Source organism: Astatotilapia calliptera, chromosome 10, assembly GCF_964374335.1.
Source record: "Astatotilapia calliptera chromosome 10, fAstCal68.1, whole genome shotgun sequence".
NCBI lineage: Eukaryota > Metazoa > Chordata > Actinopteri > Cichliformes > Cichlidae > Astatotilapia > Astatotilapia calliptera.
Window position 1 is genome coordinate 5,004,949 of NC_137431.1, and position 18,111 is coordinate 5,023,059.

The 18,111-nt window shown below is 41.0% G+C and overlaps 1 protein-coding gene across 6 annotated transcripts in view; it reads left to right on the plus strand.

The window, feature by feature from the left end:
* The window catches only part of robo3 (roundabout, axon guidance receptor, homolog 3 (Drosophila)), a 164,545-nt gene that overhangs the window by 61,695 nt on the left and 84,739 nt on the right, over positions 1–18,111 (plus strand). Inside the window, exon 1 of one of the 6 annotated variants that reach the window (XM_080306991.1) lies at positions 12,701–13,279. The exons of the other annotated variants lie outside the window; for them this stretch is intronic. Within the exon in view, the coding sequence (XP_080163117.1) occupies positions 13,216–13,279 (64 nt within the window). The 5' untranslated portion in view covers positions 12,701–13,215. Of the gene's footprint in view, positions 1–12,700; positions 13,280–18,111 lie in introns of those variants that run through there. 6 annotated transcript variants of the gene reach the window in all.

An 18,111-nucleotide genomic window follows, 5' to 3' on the forward strand; every position in this document is an offset into this window, starting at 1 on the left:
CGCTGCATGTCCCTGGTCGTGCAGGAGGTATCATAAATAAAGAGAGATCCAGGAGAGTGAAAGAAAACAATGAGCCCCCAACCCCCTCCACCACCTTCCCTTGCTTCCAGTACTGTCTCTTCTCCCTATCAGCCACAGGCACATTGTATGTCAGAGGGCATGGTGGGGAGAAACTGAAGCCAAGAACAAGTAAGTAAGGCTAGGAGAGGAAACCTGGATCTCTGTAAGCCTGGTGTGTCCTGTCCTGGTCATTGTTGTCATCATTAGAGACAAAGAGACAGGAAACAAAGGCAGGATGAGAGAAATGGGGTCTGGCAGTGGTATATATATAAACGTAAATAATGAAAATAAGATTTTGTGTGTAATTCTTCTTGCACTTTCTGCGTCAATCATGAAATTCATAAATCCAGGTTGGGTTGGTTTAGCTGTGATAGCTCTGCTGCACGGGGACACAGGTAATCCAGCAATAATTTTCAGCGAACAAGGGATTGTGATTTCTCCCCCCGTCAGGGAAAGAGAAAGCCGAAATCATCTGTGAAGGGCTTTCTTCTAGTGCAGCGCTGCCTATCCTACAGCCAAGCAATGTCCTTGCTTTCACAGGGATAAAGCCGTCTCTGACAATGATGGGAAAAAAGAATTGCTGATGGAGAAGAAAGAGGCTGAAGTGAAGCAGTGATGAAAGGGATAAGGCTGAATTCGTGTGTGTAGGTGTGTGTGTGCGACAGCTGAATAGTTGCACCTTTGTGTGCGTCTTTATGTCGCTGTGTTTCCATTGACACAGCTACATTTTTTAAATGTAATGACCTTAATTAATACTTTATATTTAAGGTTAAGTTCTGAATCAGTGGAGGTTTTCTAGCACAGCACTTATGTATGTTTTTGCAGTAACTTCTAATTCGTATGTCTTAGTCTACCCTCTTACATATATTTCTTTTTTTCCTTTTATGAAATACTGTGAAAAACCTATTAAAAAACTTCACATAGAGACACAGCTTCCGTCCTCACACTCGTCAGCATACTAATGATGACTAATGATGAAGTGGTTCTGAACCTGAACAAACAAAAGACTTTTAATGCATCCATGTGCTTTGGGCTGCCTCATCCCTCTCAGTCTTTTTTATTATTCCACTATTTGGCCACAGAAGCTGAAGGTCAGAATAGTTCATGGTTTAAAAAAGGTGAAATCTTTTGACTTCCCAAATTGGACTGGGAAATTACATGTGTGCTGAGGAAGCTGCCAATTTTCAGCAGAACATTAAAGAGAGGTGAAGACAATAACACTGATCATCTCATTACGGTCCAGTGACTTGCTTGGAAGTCTTGGGTTCTGACGTTCATGTAAATGTGAGCTTGATATCTACCATCCATCTAAACATCAATGGAGTCCAAATACACACAATCATTGTCCTGCCGCTTCTAATTGCAACAGCCTCCCCCATGAGGACAAGGGGAAGCCTCAACCAGAGCGGAGTGAGGGACAACACAATGTGACTGACAGTGAAGCACACATTACTCATTATGTTTTTTAAAGGTAGTACATTGCATTAGAAAGTAATTTGTTGCACTGCTTAGTACATTACTGCTGCATTACACCTAACATGTACTGTCCCATAATTACCATTTAACAACATAAAGCTATAATACTACGCACCATGCTGGTCCTAATGAGGACAGAAGCTTTAGTGTTTTAGTTTTGAGCCAAAGCCTGCAGCAAATGTGAAAACGAGCTCAAAGAGCACTTCAACTGCCACGCTGATTGAAAAGTTACAGGTAGAAGCTACAATGCTGTATTAAAGATCAGAGTCTGACTGTTTGCCTGGAGAGAGCACACATTCAGCTTTAACATCACTCTGGGTTTTTCCCTACTTTGCGTTAGCATGCTGTCTTTGCAGATGCACAAAAGTCAGTGTGGTGTTATCAGCAGCTATCACTAGCCTGGGCTTATTTTACCATCACATTCGTCTCCTTCTATCCAATGAATTTACACTTACTGCCAATTTTTCCAGCCCTCTAAAGTGTAGGTCAGCTGACTGTAAGGCAAGTAAAGAAAAAAGGTACTTTGATAATTGTTTTTCCTTATCTGCTGATCTTCAGATATGCACAACCTATGTAGCTCAAGTAGTATCTCTAACTTTATTAAGTGATTAAAAAATGTGTAACATACTCACCCCCATCTCACTGGTTATCTGCAGGAAGGATTTGAGGACTGTAGATGACCTATGGGATCTGCTGTTAGCATCCAGGTTTCAGATACCACTGATGGGTCAGAATTGTTTTGACAGTAAGATGGGGATTCAAGCAACACTGGTCCGATGGTTTTAATGCTTTGGTTTATATGTGTATATAAATTCCTTCATGAGATTAAGTTCTCTTGGGGAGCTAATTGGAAATATGTTAGCATAAACCTCTGGTACGTCTTCATTATTGGAGCTTTCATAATCCAGTCCGTCTGGTACTCACGGAAATGTCATTTGTATATTATTGCAATATTTGTATAATGCCATTTTTTGGATAGTATTTGAATTAAAAAAATTAAATGACTGACATTCTACTTTCCACCACATGATAAATGCTAATGCAAAAACAAACTTCTTCAACATGCTAACGCCGTTAGTATTCATACTAACAGTGCTGTCATGATATGAAAATGTAAACCAGTCATTTCCAGCTGTTTTCCCTTTCGAGTGTTTGGACTAGGCTCTCACTCGTTATCTCACGTTTTCCCCCTTGAGACAGTAACGCTTAACCCTGACACTCTATTTGGGGGTTTGAGGAGGAATGTCGGTGCCATTTTTCCCAGACTTTTTACATTTGTTCATCAGACAAGGAGAGCGGTATGGAATTGAAGAAAGCTTCTAAAGGGACCTTAAAGGCTTATTCAAACTGGAGATGAGAATAATAAGAGATTATTGCAGCATGAGTGCCTCTTAAATTCATGTATTTGTTGGTTATTTGGAGCTCAGGGTTTCATAGATCTGATTTCAGTTCCGGTAATAAAATTATCTCTCTTCATCACAATGTAGACTCCCGCTATAAGTTTCATAGAGAGAGAGAAAAAAGCTATGTAAATAAAGAGAAAAACAAATGGAGACAGAACAAACTATATGTAACTTCTGGCAGCACGTTTAAACCTTACAACAACAAAACAGCAACAAGTTGACACATAATACATTTACTCCAACCCCAACATCCTGAGGGAATACTTATTTAACCCAAGTGGGAAACTACATTATGAAATTAAGTTTTACCACCCAGCTACATATATAACATATGTACAACTAGGGATGGGTATCGTTTAGGTTTTATCCGATACCGGTGCCAAACCGGTACTTTTGAAACGGTGCCGATGCTTAAACGGTGCTCGAACTGGTGCTTAAAGAATGGAAAACACAAACTTTGTCCAAAAACCTCTTATGTTTTTATTTTTAGCAGTCCCTTTTTTTCTGCAAAATGATAACCAAGTTAGCCTTTTCTGTTGATACAACATACCTCCTTTGGTTGGAATTGGTGCTTAAACAATGGAAAACACAAACTTTGTCCTAAAACCTCTCATGTTTAGCTGGGTTTTTTTTGTAAAAAGATAACAATGTTAGCCTTTTCTGCAGCTATAGGGCATATATGGCATCACTCTATCAAACTAGAAGACAGCCGCATGTCACTACGATGGTGTTTATTAGTTCACCTTACATGCATTAATGTAATAACGTGGTTAGCCTACTCAATGTAAATTACATGCGAACAACATTAAGCGACTCACCCAGAGAAGAACGGCTGCTGCTGCCATCATCATCCGTCATCATTTCTGCTACACTGGCAGGGCTAGGGGCCAGGACTCTCCTCTTCGGGTTCTTGGGTGATGTTGCTAACTCCGGGTCTGATAACAGGCACCACACCCGCAGTAGATGTGCTCGGTGTGAGCTCTTGCAGCAAGCTATCAAATACGGTGCATTTCTCGGCTTTTAAAAAAATGCTATACGTCGCCAGGTGTTTCATCAGATTTGAGGTGTTACCTCCTTTGCACAGTATCACCTTAAAGCACTTGTTGCAGGCTGCTGAGTTTGCATCTTTTGCTGTGAAGTACAGCCAGACTTTTGACCGCTTCACCTTGGGCATTTTTAATCTGTAGCTCTGCTCTAAAAGGACGTACGTACCTGGGCCTGCCTACTATCCTTGGAAAGGTAAAATGATTGGCTAGAATTCAAAGTGTATGACATTTCAAGAAAATAAAGCACCGAAATGTGCGCTGCTTTTCGGTCTGGTTACTACCGGTAACTACCGGTATCTGGTGCCATTACCCATCCCTACGTACAACTGAAAGCGCTTGGTTCCACAGTTTTCTGTGCACTATTTCTACAGAACATTGCTCTTTATCTGGTTGACTCATTCCTACTGATGTGTACTAGTGACCTCTTTTTCTAGGAGATGACCTCCCAGCCATCCATGAATCCTGACAAACAGCCTGGACTGTTGTCTGATCAACTGGAAGCTGGAACTCCACCCAATATAGAAGGCAAATAGAGAAAATAGGGCAAGTAACTAGTGGTAGAATGAGTGGTGACATTATAGGTGTATATAAACTCAAGAAAATACTCTGACCCATGTGTCCTTTTTCTGGTGGGACTGTTCTCAGTAAATCCAGAAATGCTTGGTTGTACAGAATAGTTCTGTGGTCTGGAATGAGTTGTTCCAGTCTTCTTCTAAAACAGTTTGAACAGTTCTGCTCATCTCTGACCGTAGGTAAAGCTCACGTACAGTATCTTCATAGACAGAGTATTAGATTATTTTGCATTAATTACACGTGTATGCTAAATTTTCATGGGAATGTTTCTAAATGAAATATCAGATGATGTATTTACAAAAAAGTAAAGAATCTCAAACTCATGGGTCAGTAATCTCAGCAAACCACTACAGGAGTTACAAAAACAACCAAAATGTATCCAGAGCTTTATTTTTGATGAAGAAACCTGAAGAAATGTAATCAAAGAAAGCATTAAGACCACAATCAACTGTGAGCACTGCAGTCTGAAACCAAAGTGGTCTGAATAGCATTGATCTTCCCTCCTGATTGCACATGTGCTGTCATGCTCTTTCATTTTCATTCACAGTGACCTTTGACACAATGAAGGTATACTTACAAGTCTTATTTGATCTGTCACTGGAGGCTAGGACTGGCAAACAGTAAAAGGCTACACTTTTAGTGGACCACTGTGATATTGTATGCACTCAGCATTGTGCTATAGTTTGCCATCTCCCATTAAAATGAGAATGTCTTCTGTGAGTGTTATTTTGCTTTATTAGATCAATTTTCGGTTCTAACAAATGAGCTAGCTGTGTGTATTCATGGTGTAATTACTTTCCCTTTCCAATTTGCCAGACAACACAGCTCTGTCCTGGAAATATAATGGGTTACTTTGCATGAAACATAGCTAAAGTAATAACAGAATATTAGCTTACCTCTCCACAGGAGTCCAGTGAGATGGGGGGTCAAATTCAATGCAGGAGACTGGCAGTCTGTTCGTAATCACTGTGTAAAATCTAGCATTGTCTGATCTGTCTATGTGTGTGATTACTGCTCCCTGGAAGTGGATATGATGAAACAGGAGTATGAAATGGCAAATTATTTCAGGTTGCAGTCTCTAATTTCAGTCACACAGATTTTGTTTTTGGCTTCCTGGTTGCATCCTCAGAAAGATGTATTCTGCAGCTCTCTTTACAGCAAAATTGGTTTCATAAGCTTTTTTTTTTTTAATCCTTTTTAGACTTTTAAATTAATAATATCCAATTGAAATTAGTGAAATTATTACTTTGCTAGTTGGAAATACTATGCATGTTACTGAATCACTGCCTTTTCTTTCCTTCATGTAGTCCTACTGAAAATAAGGCAGCTAGCTGCTAGGCATGAATGGCTTCTGTCACACACCGTAACAGCTGGCCGGGGCTGCCTGTTAACGGCAGGTGAGAGAAGGAATGGAGTCGGAAGAGCTTGTATGTGGAGGGGAGACAATTTTGTTCAGGCTCTCTAGGGTATGTGTGTTGTGGGGAGGGCCATAATTGCAGTTGCCACTTCACCAACCCATCTCCCCGCTACCCTGCCACCTCGCAGCCCCAGTGCAGAATGGGAGAATTGGAAGAGTCATTTCATCTCACAGGAAAGGAATGGATGGGAGCTCTGTGGGGTGGGGAAGCAGAGGAGGCTAAATTACAGAGCAGCACAGTGCGCTAGCCGGCTGTGGGCTCTGACCCTCTGTCCTGACACCACTTGGTGCCTGAGAAAAAGACTATTTTGAACAAGGTGCGCATCTTCTGCAAGAAACTGCAGAGGTCGGGCACAGTTGCATCCTGCATAACTTCATACAATCCTATACTGCAGTCATGTGAAAATTGCATTGTTCAGTATAGAAACATAAATGACTTTTTCACGGTTTATTTGCAAATATATTACTAAATGTATTAATAAAAGAACAGCAACAGTTTAAAGTCATGAACAACACTTGTTACTACAAGCTTTGGCTCTAAAACTGACCACATCACAGTAAGTCCAGTCTTGTCAGGTCAGGTAATGCCATTCATTACTTGCCATTATACCAATAAGCTCTCTCAGCTAAACCACAGGTGGGGGCATAGGAGGTCTCTGCTACACAGCCAATAGAGACAACAAACCAGAAATATAGACACCAGACATCTTTGACAAAGTGAGGAGCAGCGAGCTTGTTTTTGTGTAGGAGAGAGCAACAAAATGAATATCATGATGTGTCAAAGATAAGACATCTTTTAGTAACAATAGGCTGAATTTTATTCCAGACATTTTAGAAAACAAGGAAATATGTTTCCAGTGAGGAAAGTGATGCATCAGAGGCAACATCAATCCTCAAAACACCTCTCCAGTGTTCTCAGGAATCAGTCGCTCAAGAAAAGAAAACCATGGTTTAAACAGCCACGGCTGTTCCAAAACCCAGTGGAAGAGATTAAGTAAAGAGGAGAGTAGAGTGACACCAATGCTGTAATATATTTCAAGGTTTGCTGAAGCTCTTACGGCTTAGTGCCAATACAAACGCATTCAGGATTCCTCCATGTCCTCGTCATCTCACAAATTGAAAGGACAGCCAAGTCATAAAATGCAAAATTGTTGTCCGTCATTCAAAATAACCGCTTTTATTACCCATTTTGGTCCTTCATCATAACCAGTTTCTGCTGTTGGTGACCCATTCAGCTACTGTCTTCAGAGAGACATCCACACAGCTTATAGTACAAGTGCCAAACCTCATCCCCACTCATTACAGAATACAGTCAGTATATGAAACCCACTGGATGGTTAACCCCAGCAGATAAACAAGAGCTTAATGTTTGCTTTGACACCACAATCTGCCCCTCTCATCATAATGTGTGGTGGCAAACAGACGGGACGCCCAGCCCTGTCATATACCCCTATCAGTTCGTATATATGCAGAGAGCGTTGGAGAAAGCAGAAGGTGCGTCTCGCTTCACAGCCCTAAAATTAATGGTTGGGGCGAGGGGTGGGGGGGGGGGGGGGGTGCTCTCAATATAGAGTGATGGCAAAGAAAGAGGTCTCTGAGAAGAAGTGGAGATAAAGAAATGGATTCTTATAGGAGCAGAGACAGTAGAGAGACAATAGAGCTCTAGTCTAAATGGCAATCCACTGGATCTCTTGCCCATATTTCCTTTTATTCACACTGTGGGACTGAATCCAAGTTGAGAAAAGCCAGCAAGAGAAACAGGAAATTAGTTGCCCACCTAATAGCTGGACTGCTTTACCACCTCCCCCTCGTATTTTTTTCCTCTTTTTTCTTTTCATCCCTGAGGGAAGTTGGATAACAGCCATTCCCATTGAAAGGTGGATCAATAAAGAGATATATTGTCATCTTAGAGCGCCACCCTCCTAATCAATTAATCTATACTAGAATTCGTTCATTGGATCCTCTTGAGGGGGTTGTCCTCTTATTACCCGCTATGAGTTTAAAAAAAGGTGCAGACATATGGGGGTCTCATTACTAGAAATGGAGAAGAAACCTTGAAAAGGTTCAAATGTCTCGTTATAGATGCAGATGATAAGCATTTAATGGCATTTCAAGGTAACAGTGATTTCACCACGAGTGGGTCTGCCTACCGAGATTATAAGCAATAGTCTTAATGACTTATTCTCCCCGCTCTGCTGCATCATCAGATATAGGGGCATATGCATGTGATTCAGAATGTACAGAGTGCCTCGTAGGCAGTGTGCCACTGATTCCATCTTAATAGTCTGTTATTTTCTGCTTCAAGTTTTGGCTATTTCCAACTTAAAAGTGTTCTCTCAAGGTTAGCCTTTCAGGGATTTTAAAGGTACTTTAAAAGATGAACTTGCATTGTTGAAAAAACATTTTTAGCTTTAAATCAGAGCTCAAGTTTGGGGCAGCTAAATAGCAATTATTTTAAGCATTTGCACAATGAATTCACAGAAGGCTAATCTCTGACATCAACAGCTGTGGGCGTATATATCTGAGGGACTTTTACTTTCCCTCTTCCTCAGCTTTATCAGCTCTTGTAATTGTCGGCATGCAAAACTGCTCCTTGAACACTCCCAGCAATATCAGGACTGCCATCACTGTTTTTATACATTAATGGTGATTTATAGCCAGGAAGGAAGTGGTTCTGGTAAAGGATGTTGGCCATTTCTCTGTGGGAAGAACAATACATCAGTTCATATGGTCTTTTAAGCGCGAAAATAAGGAAAATCTTTTTTGCCTTCCAGTAACGAACAGGAGAAAATTATGTTGGCAAATTCGAGAAAAGAAAATACCAAGGTTTGCCATGTGTAGCGCTCCATCTTTACATCAAAAGGTCATGAAATTAGATGAGACGACCCAAGACAGAGAGATGGAGGAAGGCTGTGAAATAATGTGACAAAGAACTAAAAGTACACATGCAGCTAATTTAAAAAGCAGGAAGTAAAACTAGGTTAAAAAAAACAAAGCAAAGCAAAACTATCCTTCAAAGTTAAACAATAAAACTGTACAACAAAAACTGTAATTGGCAGCACAACTCAAAATATAATAAGAATGCTCATCTCAAAAACACAACCACACCCTGGGAATATCATATCATGTGGACTATCAGTGTCTCAATGTCTACTGTGTCTTTATTTGTTCAACTCTAAAAGTGGAAAACTGGAACACAATGCATATGATGAATATAATGCATTCTTTAAAAACACAACAATAAATCCACCTATTGTACTTACAATGGTCCTCTACTAGCCATGTACTGGCTCCTTAAAATGACCCCCTATTTTAAAAGACACAAAGAAAGAACAAAATATGTCATTTTCCATTTAATGGACATCTCCAAGGTCACTTATTGTTCTGTCCTCAGAGTCAGTCACATCTATAGACATCCTTGGACAGGAAGTAATACATTTCTACATGACACTTCATGAATCATCAGGTTTGACCTACAACAATGCTGCTTAAAGAAGAAGGATGAAGCCAAAAGAAATTGTATACTTTTTAAGAATTAATCTGTCTCCACAACTACTCAATGCCATTGGGACAGCTTCATATACTGAAAGCACTCTTTAGAAAACCCTTCATGGTGAGAAGTGCAAGAGATTAATTTTCCTTAAAATGACAAAGCACTGATAGTTTGTTGTTTGCATCACACATGCATGCAAAATGAGCTCTGTCTCATCTTAAATAAATGAATAGACTTTTAAATAACAAGTCTCTTTCCTTTTGATTATTTTGGAGCTTATATGTAAATGATATGTGTGTGGTACGTTGGTCTGAAAGCCTGATTTGGTTTCCATAAATTGATGTTTGGGGGATGCTTGATATTTCTCACTCTTCTGAAAGGCATTTGAAAGCCATTCAGAGTGGAACAGTTAAACAGCCTGCAGAAACAGTGCAGCCTCGGCCAAAAGAGGGGAAAAAAAGATCCTTCATACATCATAGGCTCCTTTCACTTAAAGTCATTAGTTTATTTATAAATGTAGGCTCAGCTGCCCAGTGCATTACTTAATATGACGATACGTTTGTCTTGAAGCGTGCTTGCCATGTGCTGAATTCAACTCTTTCAGTGGATCTGTTCTAAACAACTGTGGAAACACTCTTTTTTATTTGGATTGACATTTATTGTTTGTAGATTCCAGAGACTCTGTTCAAACACTGGCTGGTCTAGAGGTAGGGCAATGAAAAGTCTCCTGCCAACCAAACCATCAATTAGCCTCTATATATTATAGAGGCCGTCTTTTCCTATGCTGCCAGGAATTCCAGGAAATGTTTTAATGCTGGCATTTCACAAAAGTTGACTCTACGTGGCCTTTACAATGCTTTCAAATGAATAGCAAAAATTATGCCCTTTCCACACGCAAATCTTTGTGCGTGGAAAGGGCAAAACTCTGTGGTCTATGGCTCAGCTGCAAATGTGTTGCACAGCACCAATCCACACTGATGGGCTGTCATTGTAATTCAGTTCCTAATGTGGATAATTAGTCTGAATTCATGGAGTGCTTGATTCCACTGACAGCTATGCCAAATGTTTGATGAAAGCACCAAAGTAGCGGCATCAGTCACAGACAAACGGAAATGCGTTTAAGTGGAGGGCCTCATCATGTTTTATTCAATCACAGAGCAATGCTCAATTAATCAGTTTCTGCAATTAAATTAAATATGTACATGCATAAAACATGAAAGAAATATCAGGGGTGTTTAAGTGGCGCTTGCTTCTCATTTTTCCTGTTAACCCAAAAAGAGAGAATTTATTTTCAGCTCTCTGCAGCAGACACTGTGACCTTACTGATGTGGAATTATTTCTGTTTCATGCAATGCTGAGAACACAGCGAGACAGAATGTGTTAAAGCTCAACTTAGTATGCGCAGCTTGATGCAAACCACCATTCAATGCATTTCTATAAATGTCAAGAGCTGTGTGTTTACCAGGTCTTTCTGACCCCTAATATTTATTCAGCTCAACAGCACTCTAGCCAATCATTCCTTATTGCAGAATTGTGGCTCTTAAGTCAAGTTTCATTGGCTGCAGTTTGCCGTATCTCCTGGCACATGTAATATTGCTTTTCGCTTTCCATCAGTTGCAGGCAGAGCCTGTGCTCAGATAAATAGTGACATTTTGCAGCAGTGTGGGGGGCTTGTTTGCATCTTTTAGTGCCTGAGTCATTTCTATCGCCTTATTTGTATACATAGCATCACAGTCGGCACAATCAAAGGTCGTACACATGTAAGAGAAATTTGCATTTGGATTCAAACTATTGCCAAAATTATTTATGCCTGTGTGTTTAGATAACAGCCATGAGATAAAAGCTGACATTTGCGCCTCATTGAGTATTATGAGTTCAGTTTAAGAAAAAAAAGGTGGTTTCTGAATGAATGCAAAGATCATGAATCTTTGCAGCACTACATTAGCATTCATGCTCTTCATAGCGTGTTCAAGGATGCAAAATATTCATATATATAACTATATAGATGTAAGATAAAGTGTCCAAGCTGTCTTTGATTGCATATTATACATCTGGACTTTTTTGAACAGCATGGTGACTTCTTCTCAATGCTGAGGAAAATTCACAGCTTAAGTGGGAAACATCTTACCAGCGCATGGAGGACACAGAAACGGAGTAACAGAGACAAAGTACAAAACTGTTTGGATTACTTGTGGGATTCTGTATTGGTTACTCGTCTCTAATCTTCATCTAAGTTACAATTATAGCCAAAATACAATCTGACGAAACACTAACCGTATCTACTTTTCATGTCCAGATCAAGCACACTGAGTAATCACCCACAGTAATGGCTGAAAAAACAAACAAACAAGTAAATATTTCCATTAGTAACTTTTGCCATTTTATTATTAATCCAGGCAGATGTTATGGGAGTTACGAGAAGGTTCACAAACGTTTTGCTTCAACTGTAGTTGCCTCTGTTGTGTCTCTAAGACCCTGAAGTTTATTTAAATCTGAATTTAACAGAAATGACTAACTGGTCATGGTCCTATCGTGTTTTGTTGGTTAGAAGGTATACGAACATTACATACATAGCCTGACAAGGTTTCACTGTAATGGTCCCTCGGAGGCTCCCGCAACATACGCATTGAAATTGAGCGCACTGGCCCTTTAAGAGAATGGTACTGGAGTGGTAAAGTTAGTCGGAATTAAACAAGGATGAACCGGAGGCATGCTGAGTCTGCCTTCAGCATACTGTTACAGCAGGCTGGTGGTTTTGTCACAGCTTAACTGAGATGTGCTTTTGTTAATAGTGTAGATTCTCCCTCTCTCTCTGTGTAGATAGATAGATAGATAGATAGATAGATAGATAGATAGATAGATAGATAGATAGATAGATAGATAGATAGATAGATAGATAGATAGATAGATAGATAGATATTCCGGAGTCGAAACTATTAGATGAGGTGCCATTCAACCCTGACAGGTTGAATGATTTCTGTAACCAATCATTCACATTTTGTTAGGTCAGTCAGGACCTGCAGGGTCCACTGGCATTAACACAGCTGTTTTTTAATATTCATTTTCCAGTGATTACCCTCTTAAAGATATGCTTCTCTAACTTATCAATTTATAATATAGCCGTAGGCATTGCATCAGGTTGCTTCATTAGAATTTTATTTTGAAAGCACAAGCGGAAGCCGGTAATGCCATTGTGGCCACTGTTACCGTGGTGCGCTTTGGCTCCGGGAGCGCACTGTTTGCTGCTGAGGCTCAGTGCTGGTGGCGGAGCGACAGAGAGGGACGGAGCAGTGACACACATGGAGCTGAGCTTTTAACAAAGTGGACGTTTCGTCCTGGTACGATGACTCCGGCTACTTTGGGGCTGTTTTTCTACAGGACTAAGCCCTGATGAATGTTTCTCCTCTGTTAAAAACAAACAAAAAGAGGAAAAAACGGGACTCATTGACCGGGCGCCGCCTTCACCTTACTCTCAGCCGCCCCTCCGATCATCACCTGCAGCTTGCTTTGTACGACACTAAACGCAGATTTTGCAGAAGCGTTGAGGGATTAAAGTTTGAACTTATGGTTTATTTGTAGAGCGGCTGAGATGCTGCCTGCGGAGTCCGCTGCTAGTTGCTGACATTTCATACCATAGGCTGGCGCTCATTTGTGGGTCTGTGTGGAAATTATAAGTGCTGCTGCTGCTGCTGTTTGACAGCCTAAAGACTGCCACCAACCTTATCTACCTATGTGCACATTTGTATAATGGAGTACAGTCCGGCTCTGGTTCCCTTACTGGTTGTATTTGCACTCGGAAGTTTGGCATATGGTAAGTTTTAAATTGCTTATTTTGTGGTTATGGTTATCAAACAAACAAAACACTTGTACAATGTCCGTTATAAAGTTTACAAAGTTACTATTTCACATCAGTCAGCTGATCTTGTAGGAAGCCCCCTTTATGTCAGCATTTGTGCATAAGTGAGTAATCCTCCTAGATGATGTCACTTAAAAGGCCACTTAGGAACAACAGACAGCAGAGTAGCCCATATGCAGCTTTACTGTGTGACCTGCCCAGGGGATACTGGATTATCACCAGCATCTGCTCCCCACAGAAATCTGACTTTGCTGGCTCATTTATCTCTAGCATTGGGCCCATTAGATGAATTATGGACACAATGCAATTGTGAAACAAAAACCCTTCAGTTTCTTCTCCACTACTGTAAGTGAGTGTGGCAGGGTTGAAAGTTTGAATCCCTCTGTGGACAGCATTGCTAAAAAATGCATGCTTTCTTGCTACTGTACAAGGTTTGGTGGAAAAAGCCTTTACCAGCTGCTGCTGCGTGTAAAATGTTAAGCAGCTCCTCTATGTCCCAGTCTGTGTGGTGGAGAGTACCAAACAGTGTAGGTTTAAGTGTCACCGAATCCCTGGATATAAATGTATGATGCACAATATTGGCTTTTGTTGTTTCATGACTCTGCCTTCAGACGTATGCATATGGTGATTTTGATTTCAGCTTTCAGAAGCGAAATCTGCCACATACGCACACTACGAGTCATAGTATGGCTCTTTCTTGTAGACATCAGACACCTCTGGGATGATAGAGATATGTTTAAATGAGACTGCTGGATCCTCAGATCCTCCATCAATCACACGTGTATAACTGAAATTGCTGCCAGTTGGCTACAGGCTCTTTGTCAACATGCATTCATGTCTGTGTTCAGCACAGATGAACCTCCATGTGCGACGTACTAAAGCAATGTTTTTTGACACAAGTGGGATGATATCGTTTGTGTCAGTGTGGTGTCTTTGGGCCCAGCCCCACTGCTGAGGCTCCCTTTTACAAGCCTGTAAACATTGCCTATGAACTCAGCATCTGTGAAAGTGCTCCTTCACTGACTCCAGATGCTCCTCTGGGACTATAAAGGCTGGATTAAAGCTGCTTATTTTCACTTTAGCAAACACATGGTGAGTTAAAAAAGAGAGAAAACTGTACTGTTTTTAGCAGCAGACTCCCCCCCCCCCCTAAGAAGAGTTTAGGAATGATTCTCCATCCCTCGTCTTCGTGTGAAGGGGCCGTTCATGCGGAGCCAGAGTCACAGAGTCTGGTCTCAGACTGTTTTTCCAGTAATATGACACTGGAATCTGCCAATCACCGCTGTCACTATCAGTCACCTCGATGACCTCAGGAAACTCTTCTCCAATGACTGTCAGTGACTCATGTGTTTACAATGTACTTTATTGATGTGACTTCAAGGCAGGAGCTGAAAACAGCTGCTTTGTTGCAATGTGGATGTCCTCACCAGACTAGTTGCCAGATGAAATAGCCGACACCAAACCTAGATAACCACTCTGTAATTACAGTCTGAGCACACAGCTCAATTTCCTTTAGGGAGGGAAGTACCGTGGGGTGTAATGTGGCTGAAATAGCACAATTACCGAGATGGCCATTGTTTAAAACCCTTTCTTCTGTTTCTGGCAGTTGTGCATTTTGCGCACAAGGTTTTTCAGACATGCTGTCAGCCTCAGTGAGTTACAGTGGAGGAGGTTTGGAGGGGTTTAATGGATTGATCAAGGACAGTTTGACAGGAGTTATAACTGCTGCCGAGATTGTATTGAGATGTCTGAGTAGTCCTCTTTAAAGTTGGGGCACAACCACTAGATCCTGGTGGCAAAAAGACCAGTTCACTCTAAAACCAAAACCACGTGAATGACTAAAGTAAAAAGATGTGTATTTTTATTTTTCCGAATTTCTAAGATGTGTCCCACAGAGATGAATGTGCTGTTTGAAAAATGCTTTTTGCACAAACCCATGGACGTACTAATGGACACTGATACAAAACAGTTCTTGTGAATTCTGTTGGCAGTCAGTAACCAGTACAGTGTTTCAAAAATGAGATAGCACCGTTCCATTTAGGTGGCTATTCAGATGGAAGCCCAGCGCGAGACTTTTACCAGCTGCACTCCACATTGTAAACCTAGATTTACTTTGTTATTTTTATGTTACAGTCATCACTGCCGACTGGAATGGCTCCTAACAGCGCTCCAATATGCAGTAGCTCATTTTGTTTTTGCTTTTGGAATATTGACAACATTCCTTTTTCTGCAGAAAGAAAAAAGACACAAAAAGCTTTGTAGTCATTTCCGAGAACAAACATGCACTCGCACAGTGAGCGTACCTTCCTCCTCCCCCCACCTGCCTGCCCATCTGTTCTGCACAGATCAATTAGGCTGTCAATACATTCAAGCATGATGCACTGAAATGAGGCACAGTGTAGCATTCAAGCTACAAGAAGATCATAACTTGCGCCGGTTGAAAAATAACACTCGAAATCGGGGCAAGGAACTAAAACTCCTCCTCCTGTTACCTCAGAATCAGCAGCGTTAATCATCCATCCACTTTCTGAATCTTATTTGAGTAGTTTTGCTTTTTTTTCAAGCTGCTGGTCAACCAGTTCTAGAAATGAATAATAAGTAATGCTAAAAAAAACATGAGGTGAATTTGCGTATGCTAGTCGTTGAACAGCCGCTTATTATGCGTACCCATGATAATAGAATTTCACAGTCACAAATATCCATTACACATCAGATTGACTGCACCTCATGATGCATTAATAACAAGTTATTTGTGTACTGGGCTGTAGTAAATAAATAAAAGCACTTTGTAAACATGTCAGTGGGGTGTTTTTGCTCGTTCATCTGCAAACTAAGGCTTGCGCTCCCTCTCTTAATGGCACTGCTTATTATCTATGCTGCATGTTCCTACCACAGCGAGCCAAAATCAACAAACACTGAGCTCCTTCTTCATCAGGCATCAAGGGAAAGGACTTAAACTCATCTCTATTTAGCAGCGGGTGCTGGCAGGCCAAGTTACCGTAGCACTCCCTACTCCTTGAAGGTCTCAAGTGCAACTGCCTTTAGGGCCCAACACAGTATACCTAAGCTTCCAGCCTTGGGCTGCAGACAGATGGATTACCCCTAACATTAGATTTCAGACAAAGATATCTCAAGTACAGTTTTTGAATAATCATTTCACTTAAAAAGGGAAATATGTTATCCAAACCTACCTGCCCTCTGTGAAAAAATAATTCTCCCTTAAATATAATAACTGTTTGTGCGAATTGCATTCAGGCTGGCAGTGAGACACAAATCTGAGCGCACAGCCCATTGCTAGTCAGTGGTGCTGACCTTCAGTTACTTGGATGAGTGACAAAACATTTCTCCCATATGAACACATTCAACTTAATGGGATTTGCTTACCTGGATGATTACCCATATGGAAAAGATATATATAAATCTTATAAAGTTTGTATCTGTCTTGTGTGAAACTTGTATGAAAAGCATACAAGAGTGAAAACAGATATAAGATCCCTAGAAAAATTATATAAATGAAACTTGTATGTTTTGGATACTTACTAAAACAATATATGAAAGTGGCCACTTTCATGAGTAAATCATATACAGTGGGGCAAAAAAGTATTTAGTCAGCCATCGATTGTGCAAGTTCCCCCACTTAAAACGATGACAGAGTTCAGTAATTTGCACCAGAGGTACACTTCAACTGTGAGAGACAGAATGTGAAAAAAAAATCCATGAATCCACATGGTAGGATTTGTAAAGAATTTATTCGTAAATCAGGGTGGAAAATAAGTATTTGGTCAATAACAAAAATACAACTCAATACTTTGTAACATAACCTTTGTTGGCAATAACAGAGGTCAAACGTTTACTATAGGTCTTTACCAGGTTTGCACACACAGTAGCTGGTATTTTGGCCCATTCCTCCATGCAGATCTTCTCGAGAGCAGTGATGTTTTGGGGCTGTCGCCGAGCAACACGGACTTTCAACTCCCGCCACAGATTTTCTATGGGGTTGAGGTCTGGAGACTGGCTAGGCCACTCCAGGACTTTCAAATGCTTCTTACGGAGCCACTCCTTTGTTGCCCGGGCGGTGTGTTTTGGATCATTGTCATGTTGGAAGACCCAGCCTCGTTTCATCTTCAAAGTTCTCACTGATGGAAGGAGGTTTTGGCTCAAAATCTCACGATACATGGCCCCATTCATTCTGTCCTTAACACGGATCAGTCGTCCTGTCCCCTTGGCAGAAAAACAGCCCCATAGCATGATGTTTCCACCCCCATGCTTCACAGTAGGTATGGTGTTCTTGGGATGCAACTCAGTATTCTTCTTCCTCCAAACACGACGAGTTGAGTTTATACCAAAAAGTTCTACTTTGGTTTCATCTGACCACATGACATTCTCCCAATCCTCTGCTGTATCATCCATGTGCTCTCTGGCAAACTTCAGACGGGCCTGGACATGCACTGGCTTCAGCAGCAGAACACGTCTGGCACTGCGGGATTTGATTCCCTGCCGTTGTAGTGTGTTACTGATGGTGACCTTTGTTACTTTGGTCCCAGCTCTCTGCAGGTCATTCACCAGGTCCCCCCGTGTGGTTCTGGGATCTTTGCTCACCGTTCTCATGATCATTTTGACCCCACGGGATGAGATCTTGCGTGGAGCCCCAGATCGAGGGAGATTATCAGTGGTCTTGTATGTCTTCCATTTTCTGATGATTGCTCCCACAGTTGATTTTTTCACACCAAGCTGCTTGCCTATTGTAGATTCACTCTTCCCAGTCTGGTGCAGGTCTACAATACTTT